At 36.1% G+C, this 12,783-nt stretch overlaps 2 protein-coding genes across 2 annotated transcripts; one reads left to right on the forward strand and one right to left on the reverse strand.

The window, feature by feature from the left end:
* The first annotated feature begins 530 nt into the window (after positions 1-530).
* On the forward strand, positions 531-1,566 carry LOC141666170 (YTH domain-containing protein ECT3-like). Its single transcript, XM_074472164.1, has 3 exons — positions 531-845; positions 1,002-1,211; positions 1,444-1,566. Exons 1-3 carry the CDS (start codon positions 531-533, stop codon positions 1,564-1,566), a joined length of 648 nt encoding a protein of 215 aa, XP_074328265.1.
* An 8,576-nt stretch (positions 1,567-10,142) lies between these two features.
* LOC141666171 (secreted RxLR effector protein 161-like) lies at positions 10,143-10,904 on the reverse strand. The gene has a single exon (XM_074472165.1). The coding sequence runs from the start codon at positions 10,902-10,904 to the stop codon at positions 10,143-10,145; it is 762 nt and encodes a 253-aa protein (XP_074328266.1).
* Positions 10,905-12,783: the final 1,879 nt, after the last annotated feature.

Here is a 12,783-nt window from a genome sequence, read left to right on the forward strand (position 1 = left end):
CTTGATATTACAATGTTTTCATTTAATTTTAGTAAGATGCCTAACAAAATTTTCTAGAAATTCTATATTAGAATTGTGAGATGATTTTTTTTGGTTGGTTATTTTAGTTTTAGAATTTTCTAGAAACCCTATATTAGAATAATGAGATGATTCTTATGCATTGATTTTTTTAGTTTTAGAGTCTTCTTAGTCTCATCACCCCAAGTAGTGAATGTTACATACATAAAAATAGTGAATATAGTGTAGGCAATCATGGTAATGGAAAAGTGAATCATGCTTACACAATATAAAAAAGTGAAGCGAATTTGTCCAATTTTTTGGGTAAAGGTTTTGTAAAGTTTTGTTAATGAGTCTTATATAAATTCTTCCCTTACTTGAAGTTTTTAATGAGCCTTATTCAAAACTTTACTTGAAGTTTTGTAAAGTTTTATATAAATTCTTCCCTTACTTGAAGTTTTAAATTCTTCCCTTACGTTGGTGTGAAGATCCCTTTCTTGGACAAAGATAATTATCACCATTGGATGGTGAAAATGCACCTACATCTTCTTTCAAAAGATGAAAGGTATGTCGATTGTATAGAGAAGGGTCCTCACGTTCCACGAAGAGCTTCTACAGATACTGAAGGTGCTGTAGGCAATGACCAGCTTCAGATCTTATCACCAAGAGATCAATACAACAAAGAAGATTTCCAGACAAACTATGATAATGCCAAGTTTTATGTCATCAAGTCAATTGGTGAAGATGACATACATAAAAGCATTAAATACAGTGTCTGGTCAAGTACCAATCATGGTAATGGGAAACTGAATGACGTTTTTTGTAAAAACAACAGGACAAAAGTGAAGGTGATCCTGTTTGTCCAATTTTCCTGTTTTGTGCGGTAAGGGTTTGTAAAGTTTTGTTACGGAGTCTTATATAAATTCTTCTTGACTTCTTGTCTATATCATATTTGCATTTTAGTCAAATGAGTGTTGCCTAATATTTCTTGTCGTGCATATTAGGTCAATAGGGGTGGGCAGTTTGTAGGCGTGGTTGAAATGATTGGAAGGGTGGACTTTGTCAAAACACTAGACTTTTGGAAGAGCAAAAACTGGAATGGGTTCTTTCCAGTGAAGTGGCACATAATTAAGGATGTTTCCAACAGACAACTGAGTCATATTATCATTGAGAGAATTAATAGACATGTAACACATACCAGGGATCTGCAGGAGGTACGCGACATTTGTATGACATATTAGCTCAGGGGCTTTCTGATTTAAAAATCATCATTCACAAAATATAATGATGTCAAGAGCATTTAGAAGTAACAATTTTTATAGTAAAAGCATAAAAAAGTACTTACTATATTCCTAATTTTATTTCTGCCATTAATGTTATGTTACTGTAAGGTTTATCTTGATAATTTCTAATACTTGTGGATATTAATATTGCATATCTTCTCAGATTGGACTCCAAAAAGGTTTAGAAATGCTAAGAATTTTCAAGAACTATACAGCAATGACATCAATGCTGGATGATATCAACTTCTATGATAAGAGGGAGCGGAGCATTCGCTTAGGGCGATGAGGAACAGTAATGCAAGCAACTTAAACACAGGTTTAAATGCATCATGTTTTCCTGTTATCTAAAGTTATATTCTTTTTTATATAAATATTTTGGCAATCCTTTTCGTTTCACATTTCACATTTCTCATGATCCGCAGAACATGGAAGAGAAGGAGGAGAAAGAACAATCAGTCGAGATGCTACCAAGAACTTTTCCAAATTCTTGGAAGCCAAAACTCGTATAGCCCAAAAACTCTCTTTTCTGTTCCTATGACCCATGTTGAAGAATGAGCCAAAGTCGACATTTTCCTTTGGACTATATTAATTTATGTATTTTGCTGAATTTGTTTAGTCAGTAGGCGTATTTGTAGAAACTGAACACTGCAATACAAATATACAGACAAAGGTGTTTATTCTTGTAAAACTAGGAAAACAAAATGTATTATCAGTGATAATAAAAAATATGGTTACAACGTTAATAAATAGAAACTGATGCCTAACAAGGTGGCATGAAAACAGACATAACTACTTGCACGACTACTAACATGTATCCACTACTGAAACCTTATTCAAACTTCCTAAAAACTCTCTACTGCTGCATGACCAAGTCATGTACATAAAACACTCCACATAATAATTATTAAATAATAACAAATAAAACAAATAAGTTTAGATTAAATCCAAACAATTTCTCCCTTAATCTAAACTTGTCTCATGCAATTCTTCCAGCCCGTATGGCTTATTCGACTGAGCCCGTATGGCTAATAATCTGAGCCCGTATGGCTATTCAACTGAGCCCTTATGGCTAATAATCTGAGCCCGTATGGCTATTATAATGCTGGTTCATCATCCTCAACAATTGCCATACTCTTATCACGGAAATAACCATCTCTAGTTTTTTGATTCTGAGATGCCAAGAGAAGTTGTTGTCTGTCTGCACTCTCAGACCTGCCCTTCATCCTCTCCTTGTGAGCTTTAAGATGACCCACTAACTGTTTAACCGTCATAGCTTTCATGTCTCCCAACTGTTCAATATTTGTAGCTATCTGGAGAAATTTATCATGGACTAAATGTAGGATCTTTCTCACAAAACTTGATTCATCCATCACTTCTCCAAGAACCCGTATGCTTGTTGCTATCCTGCTCAGCTTCATACAAAAATCATCGATGTTATATGTCTCATTCATGGTAAGAGACTCACACTCTCCCTATAACGTTTGTAACTTAGCCTCCTTCACTCGCTCTGCTCCTACACACATGGTTTTAATGGCTTGCTAAGCTTCCTTTACGGTTTTTTTCTCAGCAATAGTCAGTAATACTTCTTCTGGCACGCCTTGGTATATAGCTGCAGGAGCTATCTATATCGTCCTCTCATCAACAATAGTCTTTGGGTCTTCTTCGATCCCACACCAAACACCTTGAGCTTTCATGAAAGCTTTCATTTTCAGGTATCATGTTGTATAGTTACTTTTCTTTAGAATTGGATAGCATAAACCCACAGAGCTTTCTTTTGTCTTGGTTATCTCCATTATTACGTTTGTATGTTTGGGTTGATATTTGGGCATACAGCACCTGGAGCTCAGATACCAAATGTAGAAACTGAACACTGCAATACAGATATACAGAAAAAGGTATTTATTCTTGTAAAACTGGGAAAAGAAAATATATTATCAGTGATAATAAAGAAGATGGCTACAACGTTAATAAATAGAAACTGATGCCTAACAAGGTGGCATGAAAACAGACACAACTATTAACACGTATCCACTACTGCGACCTTATTCAAACTTCCTAAAATCTTTCTACTATTGCATCACCAAGTCATGTAAATAAAACACTCCACATAATAATTATTAAATAATAACAACTAAAAAAAATAAGTTTAGATTAAATCCCAATAATTTCTCCCTTAATCTAAACTTGTCTCATGGAATTCATCCAGCACGTATGGCTTGTTCGATTGAGCCCGTATGGCTAATAATCTGAGCCCGAACGGCTATTGAACTGAGCCCTTATAGCTAATAATCTGAGCCCATATGGCTATTATAACACTTGTTCATCATCCTCGACGACTGCGATGTTTACTTCTTGCCTTTTCCCTCTTTCACGTCGTGATTTGCTACATTCTGATGCATAGTGTCCCAAGTTATTACAGTTGTAGCACCTGATCCTACTCTTGTCACAGAAATAACCACCTCTAGTTTTTTGATTCTGAGATGCCAAGAGAAGTTGTTGTCTGTCTGCGCTCTTAGACCTGCCCTTCATCCTCTCCTCGTGAGCTTTAAGACGACCCACTAACTCTTCAACCGTCAGAGCTTTCATATCTTCGAACTGTTCAATATTTGAAGCTATCTGGAGAAATTTATCAGGGACTGCACGTATGATATTTCTCACAAAGCTTAACTCCTCCATCACTTCTCCAAGAACCCATATGTTGGTTGTTATCCCGCTCAGCTTCATACAAAAATCATCGATGTTATCTGTCTCCTTCATGGTATGAGACTCAAACTCTCCCTTTAACGTGTGTACCTTAGCCTCCTTCACTCGCTCTGCTCCTACACACATGGTTTTAATGGCTTCCCAAGCTTACTTTGCAGTTTCTTTCTCAGCAATAGTCAGTAGTACTTCTTACGACACGCCTTGGTATATAGCTGCAAGAGCTATCTGTACCGTCCTCTCATCAACAACAGTCTTTGGGTCTTCTTCGATCGCACCTCAAACACCTTGAGCCTTTACGAAAACTTTCATTTTCAGGGACCATGTTGTATAGTTACTTTTTGTTAGAATTGGATAGCTTAAACCTATAGAGCCTTATTTTGTCTTGGTTATCTCCATGATTACGTTTGTGTGTTTGGGTTGATATTTGGGCATACAGCACCTGGAGCTCGTATACAAAATGTAGAAACTGAACACTGTAATACAAATATACAAACAAAGGTCTTTATTCTTGTAAAACTGGGAAAACAAAATGTATTATCAGTGATAATAAAAAAGATGGTTACAACGTTAATAAATAGAAACTGATGCCTAACAAGGTGGCATGAAAATATACATAACTACCGGCACGACTACTAACACGTATCCACTACTGAGACCTTATTCAAACTACCTAAAAACTCCCTACTGCTCCATGACCAAGTCATGTAAATAAAACACTCCACATAATAATTATTAAATAATAACAACTAAAACAAATAAGTTTAGATTAAATCCCAACAATTTCTCCCTTAATCTTAACTTGTGTCATGCAATTCTTTCAGCCCGTATGGCTTATTCGTCTGAGCACGTATGGCTAATAATCTGAGCTCGTATGGCTATTCAACTGAGCCCTTATGGCTAATAATCTGAGCCTATATGGCTATTATAACGCTGGTTCATCATCCTCGATGACTACCATATTTACTTCTTGCATTTTCTCTCTTTCCCGTTGTGATTTGCTACATTCTGATGTATAGTGTCCCAAGGTGTCACAGTTGTAGCACCTGATCCTACTCTTGTCACGGAAATACCCACCTCTAGTTTTTTGATTATGAGATGCTAATAGAAGTTGTTGTCTATCTGCGCTCTCAGACCTGCCCTTCATCCTCTCCTCATGAGCTTTAAGATGACCCACTAACTCTTTCACCATCATAGCTTTCATGTCTCCCAACTGTTCAATATTTGGAGCTATCAGGAGAAATTTATTGTGGACTACACATAGGATCTTTCTCACAAAGCTTGACTCCTCCATCACTTCTCCAAGAACTCGTATGTTGGTTGATATCTCGCTCAGCTTCGTACAAAAATCATCAATGTTACATGTCTCCTTCATGGTAAGAGACTCACACTCTCCCTATAACGTTTGTACCTTAGCCTTCTTCACTTGCTCTGCTCCTACACACATGGTTTTAATGGCTTCCCAAGCTTCCTTTGCGGTTTTTTTTCTCAACAATAGTCAGTAATACTTCTTCTGGAACGCCTTGGTATATAGCTGCAAGAGCTATCTGTACCGTCCTTACATCAACAACAGTCTTTGGGTCTTCATCGATTGCACCCCAAACACCTTGAGTCTTCATGAAAACTTTCATTTTCAGGGACCATGTTGTATAGTTACTTTTCTTTAGAATTGGATAGCTTAAACCCACAGAGCTTTCTTTTATCTTGGTTATCTCCATTATTACGTTTGTGTGTTTGGGTTGATATTTGGGCATACAGAACCTGGAGCTCGGATACCAAATGTAGAAACTGAACACTGCAATACAAATATACAGAATAAGGTATTGATTCTTGTAAAACTGGGAAAACAAAATGTATTATCAGTGATAAAAAAACATGGCGACAACGTTAATAAATAGAAACTGATGCCTAACAAGATGGCATGAAAACAGACATAACTATTGACACGACTACTAACACGTATCCACTACTGAGACCTTATTCAAACTTCCTAAAATATTTCTACTGCTGCATGACCAAGTCATGTAAATAAAACACTCCATATAATAATTATTAAATAATAACAACAAAAAAATTAAGTTTAGATTAAATCCCAATAATTTCTCCCTTATTCTAAACTTGTCTCGTGCAATTCTTCCATCCCGTATCGCTTATTCGACTGAGCCCGTATGGCTAATAATCTGAGCTCATATGGCTATTCAACTGAGCCCTTATGGCTAATAATTTGAGCCCATATTGCTATTATAACACTGTTTCATCATCCTCGATGACTACCATGTTTTCTTCTTACCTTTTCCCTCTTTCACGTCGTGATTTGCTACATATTGATGCATAGTGTCCCAAGTTATTACAGTTGTAGCAACTGATCCTACTCTTGTCACGGAAATACCCACCTCTAGTTTTTTGATTATGAGATGCCAAGAGAAGTTGTTGTCTGTCTACGCTCTTAGACCTGCCCTTCATCCTCTCCTCGTGAGCTTTAAGACGACCCACTAACTCTTTAACCGTCATAGCTTTCATGTCTCCAAACTGTTCAATATTTGGAGCTATCGGGAGAAATTTATCATAGACTACACATAGGATCTTTCTCACAAAGCTTGACTCCTCCATCAATTCTCCAAGAACCCGTATACTGGTTGCTATCCCGCTCATCTTCATACAAAAATCATCGATGTTATATGTCTCCTTCATGGTAAGAGACTCACACTCTCCCTATAACGTTTGTACCTTAGCCTCCTTCACTCGCTCTGCTCCTACACACATGGTTTTAATGGCTTCCCAAGCTTCCTTTGCGGGTTTTTTCTCAGCAATAGTCAGTAATACTTCTTCTGGCAGGCCTTGGTATATAGCTGCAAGAGCTATCTGTACCGTCCTCTCATCAACAACAGTCTTTGGGTCTTCTTCGATCGCACCCCAAACACCTTGAGCCTTCATGAAAACTTTCATTTTCAGGGACCATGTTGTATAGTTACTTTTCTTTAGAATTGGATAGCTTAAACCCACAAAGCTTTCTTTTGTCTTGGTTATCTTTATTATTACGTTTGTGTGTTTGGGTTGATATTTGGGCATACAACACCTGGAGCTCGGATACCAAATGTAGAAACTGAACACTGCAATACAAATATACAGAAAAAGGTATTTATTCTTATAAAACTGGGAAAACAAAATGTATTATCAGTGATAATAAAAAAGATGGCTACAATGTTAATAAATAGAAACCGATGCCTAATAAGGTGGCATGAAAACAGACACAACTACTGATACGACTACTAACACATATCCACTACTGAGACCTTATTCAAACTTCCTAAAATCTTTCTACTGCTGCATGACCAAGTCATGTAAATAAAACACTCCACATAATAATTATTAAATAATAACAACTAAAAAATTAAGTTTAGATTAAATCCCAATAATTTCTCCTTTAATTTAAACTTGTCTCATGCAATTCTTCCAGCCCGTATGGCTTATTCGACTGAGCCCATATGGCTAATAATCTGAGCCCGTATGGCTATTCAACTGAGCCCTTATGGATAATAATCAGAGCCCATATGGCTATTATAACACTGGTTCGTTATCCTCGATGACTACCATGTTTACTTCTTGCCTTTTCCCTCTTTCACGTCATGATTTGCTACATTTTGATGCATAGTGTCCCAAGTTGTTACAGTTGCAGCACCTGATCCTACTCTTGTCACGGAAATAACCACCTCTAGTTTTTTGATTCCGAGATGCCAAGAGAAGTTGTTGTATGTCTGCGCTCTCAGACCTGCCCTTCATCTTCTCCTCGTGAGCTTTAATGCGACCCACTAACACTTCAACCGTCACAACTTTCATGTCTCCGAACTGTTCAATATTTGAAGCTTTCTGGAGAAATTTATCAGGGATTGCACGTAGGATCTTTCTCACAAAGCTTGACTCCTCCATCACTTCTCCAAGAACCCATATGTTGGTTGCTATCCCGCCCAGCTTCATACAAAAATCATCGATGTTATTTGTCTCCTTCATGGTATGAGACTCAAACTCTCCCTTTAACGTTTGTACCTTAGTCTCCTTCACTCGCTCTTCTCCTACACACCTGGTTTTAATGGCTTCCCAAGCTTCCTTTGGTTATCTCCATGGTTACGTTTGTGTGTTTGGGTTGATATTTGGGCATACAGCACCTGGAGCTCGTATACCAAATGTAGAAACTGAACACAGCAATACAAATATACAAACAAAGGTGTTTATTCTTGTAAAACTGGGAAAACAAAATGTATTATCAGTGATAATAAAAAAGATGGTTACAACATTAATAAATAGAAACTGATGCCTAACAAGGTGGCATGAAAACATACACAACTACTGACACGACTACTAACACGTATCCACTACTGAGACCTTATTCAAACTACCTAAAAACTCTCTACTGCTGCATGACCAATTCATGTAAATAAAACACTCCACATAATTATTATTAAATAATAACTAAAATAAATAAGTTTAGATTAAATCTCAATAATATTATCCTTGCTTTTTAACTGATGCAGTTGTAGTAGGGGATTAATAATAGTGACTTGATGTTTATTCAGCCTATATATAGGCTATTTATTTTTGCATTATCAAAAATACAAAGGAAGAACATTTTCGCTGCAAACATGTGTATTTAGCTGATTTTCATGTGTGTGCCGAGACCATTTTGGCCATTGTTAGATGGAGGTGAGCTACTCCTTCATGGATACATATATTTTTCCTAGCATTTCTTGTTTGTGATCAAGTTGTTTCTTTACCTTTGAGTCCTTTATTTTATTATACTAAGAGTAAGGACACGAGTTTTATTAATTTCTTTATCCTCGAGTAGAGTAAATTTCTTTTTCCACGAGTAGAGTGTCATGACATTTTTATGGAACAGGTTCTTTTCAAAAACCTCTGAAATAGGCCAAAATTAGTGTCTTTGTTTTTCAATAATGAATTACATTAAGAGTTCGCATCGTAATAGTTTTTAAATTAACCCCTTGCTCCAAGTTTTTTAAAAAATAAAGGAAAACATATATTTAAATTAATTCTTGATTTCAAGTTTTAAAAAATAAGGAAAACAAGTGAAAGTTGAGTGAAGTACTGAAGTAGTGTTCCAGAGTTTGTGAAAAAAATTGAAAATAAGTGATGATAAATGGAAATATGACATGAGTAGAGTGTCATGATTTTTTTTATTGAATAGGTTCTTTTCAGAAACCTCTTAACTAGGCAAAAATTAGTGTCTTGGTTTTTCAATAATGAACTAGTATAAAAACCTGTGCAAGGCACATGCCACATTCTAGCAATATTTCGTAATGCAGAGACTTTGATTTTTGAATTTCAATTTGCACGAGTTTTGTTAAAAAATAAAATATACAGACCTTCATAATTTATTTGAAGTATATGAAAAATATCACTCAAAACAGTTTATACTCAATGATTGTTTAGACAGAGTTACGAAATATTGTGCAGAGTTTACAGTTTTTTTTCTTTTCAGACTGATTCTGGTTATAGTAAGTATTTTGGGTATATGTGATCTTTGAGTTAATAATATGTCGATATTAATTATAATTTTTGTAGGTCCGATATTTATGAGTGTAAGATAATTGAAACTTGTACAAGTCTTACATATCAATATGATGCTAGTAACCAAATAATATTATATCCTATCTATCATTGGAGTAAGGGAGTTTTGATGGTACATTTTTATGATTTTGTTGTCAGAGATAAATCGGTAATTAAGTAATTATGGATATGGGATAGAAAAAATTATTAGAAATAACAGTTATACAAACCTCCAAACAGCCTGGACACATACTGATCTTCACACTACAAATATTAAAAGGTTTCCCCAATGCTACCGCCGGCTCTATGATTTGCTCCAAGCTTACCAATGATCCAATCCTTCCTTATGTTTTAACAATGATATTACTTTGAGAACTACACTACTTTTATTGAAAACTGAATGAGGGCTATGTATCCTTACAAGCATAAACAAACTGTAACTAACGTGACACAGACGTGCCTACAAAATAGATAACAAACTAAACACTACTATCCCCAAATAGTAGGAAACACATTGACTGGTTACTACTTAAAAACTTATTCAAACTTGTGACTAACTATTTCATTCCCTCCCTTAAATTAAATTGTATGTCACAGATACATTTAGTTTACTACAGGGACTTTACAAACTCCTAGTCGCTCCCTCATTTTCCGGAAAGTCTCCAACTTTAACGGCTTAGTTAAAACATCAACAACTTGATCATTTGTACCACAGTGAACCAACTGAACAATTCCATTATTTTCCAGATCACGCAAAAAATGAAAACGCACCTCAATATGCTTACTCCTAGCATGGAAAACTGGATTTCTGGCTAGCTGTATAGTTGAGCTATTATCACAGAATATGATAGTTCTTTCATCTCCTTGATAACCGAGTGTAGATAAAATTCTTTTCATCCATATTGCTTGAGTTGAACATGCCGCAACAGCCACAAATTCTGCTTTAGTTGTACTTAAAGTAACAATGGGCTGCTTTTGTGAAGACCAAGCTACTGCAGCTAAACTTAAAATAAAAACATAGCCCGAGGTGCTTTTCCTATCTTCAATATCCCCAGCATAATCACTATCGGTGTATCCAATCAGCTCATTATTTCCATTCTTCTTATAAAATAACCCAAAATCAGAAGTTCCTTGCAGATAGCTTAAAACTCTTTTGGCAACCAACAAATGAAGCTTTGTTGGTCTCGACATATATTTATTGAGAAGATGAACTACAAACACAATATCTGGCCTTGTGGTTGTGATATACATCATGTTACCCACCAGTTTCCTGTAATAAGTTACATTCACCACCACTTCGTTTTCATCTTGAAAAAGTTTGCAACCAGGAATAATTGGATTCTGGACAGGATTGCAGTGCTCCATACCAAACTTCTTCAAGACATTTAGCACATATTTTCTTTGATTAATAAATATCCCTTCACCAAGTTGTGAAACCTCAACACCAAGAAATAATCATATTTTGCCGAGGTCTGACATGTCGAATTCATTCATCATTGATTGCTTAAACTCAGGAACCATATCTTTATCATCTCCCCCGTATATTAAATCATCAACATAAACACTAATAAACAGAAGCTTACCTTGTCCGCTAGTCTTAGTGTAGAGTGTTGGCTCGCTATTGCATTCCTCAAAACCTTCTTTCACAAAATAAGATTCCAGACGTTCAAACCATGTTCTTGATGACTACCAGAGTCCATATAAAGCCTTAATAAGCTAGTAAACTTTATGCATTGCATTTTTCACCTCATTACCTTTTCGCTGCTCAATGTAAACGTCCTCGTTCAAATTTCCATGGAGAAAAGCTGATTTGACTTCAAGTTGATATATATCACATCATCTTTATGTAGCCAAAGCAAGAATCATTCGAACAGTATCCATACGTGACAAACCTGCGTACACCTCTTCATAGTCGATCCCATACTCCTATGCATATCATTTAGCAACCAAGCGAGCTTTGTGTCGTTCTACCTCACCCTTCTCATTTAACTTCTTCTTGTAAACCCATTTGAGCCCAATCTTTTTCGCACCTGGTGGCAGGTCCGTCAAGTACTAGGTGTTGTTCTTTTTAATAGGATTTATTTCTCGATCCATGGCTTCCTTCCATTTTTCATCAGCTGTTGCTTCTTCGTAGCTTATGGGATCTGTGTGTACAGAAAGTGCCCAATTAACCTCGGCATCCACAACAAAAATCTCTTCTGCAGAAACATAATCTTGCATCCATACAGGAGTTTTTGCAACTCTTCTGCTTGATCGTACACCTGAACTTTCTGGATTCATAACTCTTGTGCTTGATCGTACACCTGAACTTTCTGGATTCCTATGAGTTTCTTCAGTGTTTTTGTTAGCACCTGAACTATTGTCCCCTTGTTCATTTTCATTGACACCTGAACTATTCTCCCCTTGTTCATTTAAATTATGTAGCTCTCCATCACCATCCCACTTCAAATCAAGAATGATGTCCTTGTTATAACTTTTATCCCAATTCCATTTCTTGTCTTCTTCAAAAACAACATCTCTACTGATTATTATCTTTCTCTCAACTGGATCATAAGGACGATAAGCTTTTGTCCCTTCCATCATTTCTAGTAGAACACAGCTACGACTTTTATCTTTCAGTTTTGTTCTATGTGCATCAGGAATGTGAGCGTGTGCAATGCTGCCAAATACTCTAAAATGACATACCGAAGGATTATCTCCAGTCCATGCCTCTTCTGGTGTAATGTCCTTTACTGACAAAGTAGGACATCAATTCAATAAATAAAAGCTACAATTGACTGCCTCTAGCCAGAAAGTTTTAGGCATCCCCTTTTAAGACAATAAACATCTTACTATATTCATCACCGTCCATTTTTTCTGTTATGCCACGCCATTCTGTTGTAGTGTGTATGCTGCAGTTAAGTGTCCCTGAATTCCATTCTCTTGACAAAAAACATTGAATTCATTCGAGTTGAATTCCCCATCATGATCAGTTTTTAAGCATTTAATAGCAAGGCCGGTTTCTTTCTCTACATGGCTCTTAAATAACTTAAAAATCGAAAATGCATCTGATTTGACAGTAAAAAATTCCACCCATGCTTTTCTAGTATAATCATCAATAAAATAAATGAAGTACCTTTTGTGGCTATTTGACATGGGAGATATTGGTCCACATAGATCAGAATGAATAAGTTCAAGCTTCTCAGATGCACTCCATTTACTCTTTTTCGGAAAAGAATCTCGATGTTGTTTGCCCTTCAAACAA

Source organism: Apium graveolens, chromosome 6, assembly GCF_009905375.1.
Source record: "Apium graveolens cultivar Ventura chromosome 6, ASM990537v1, whole genome shotgun sequence".
In the NCBI taxonomy this organism is placed as follows: Eukaryota; Viridiplantae; Streptophyta; class Magnoliopsida; order Apiales; family Apiaceae; genus Apium; species Apium graveolens.

What these genes read in the sequence shown, in the direction of transcription:
- LOC141666170 (XM_074472164.1), top strand. Translation starts at nt 531, where the DNA reads ATGCACCTACATCTTCTTTCAAAAGATGAAAGGTATGTCGATTGTATA. An exon ending in ACAACAGGACAAAAGTGAAG is followed by an intron (nt 846 to 1,001) that starts GTGATCCTGTTT and finishes CGTGCATATTAG; the next exon opens with GTCAATAGGGGTGGGCAGTT. An exon ending in ATACCAGGGATCTGCAGGAG is followed by an intron (nt 1,212 to 1,443) that starts GTACGCGACATT and finishes ATATCTTCTCAG; the next exon opens with ATTGGACTCCAAAAAGGTTT.
- LOC141666171 (XM_074472165.1), bottom strand. Translation starts at nt 10,904, where the DNA reads ATGGAGCACTGCAATCCTGTCCAGAATCCAATTATTCCTGGTTGCAAA.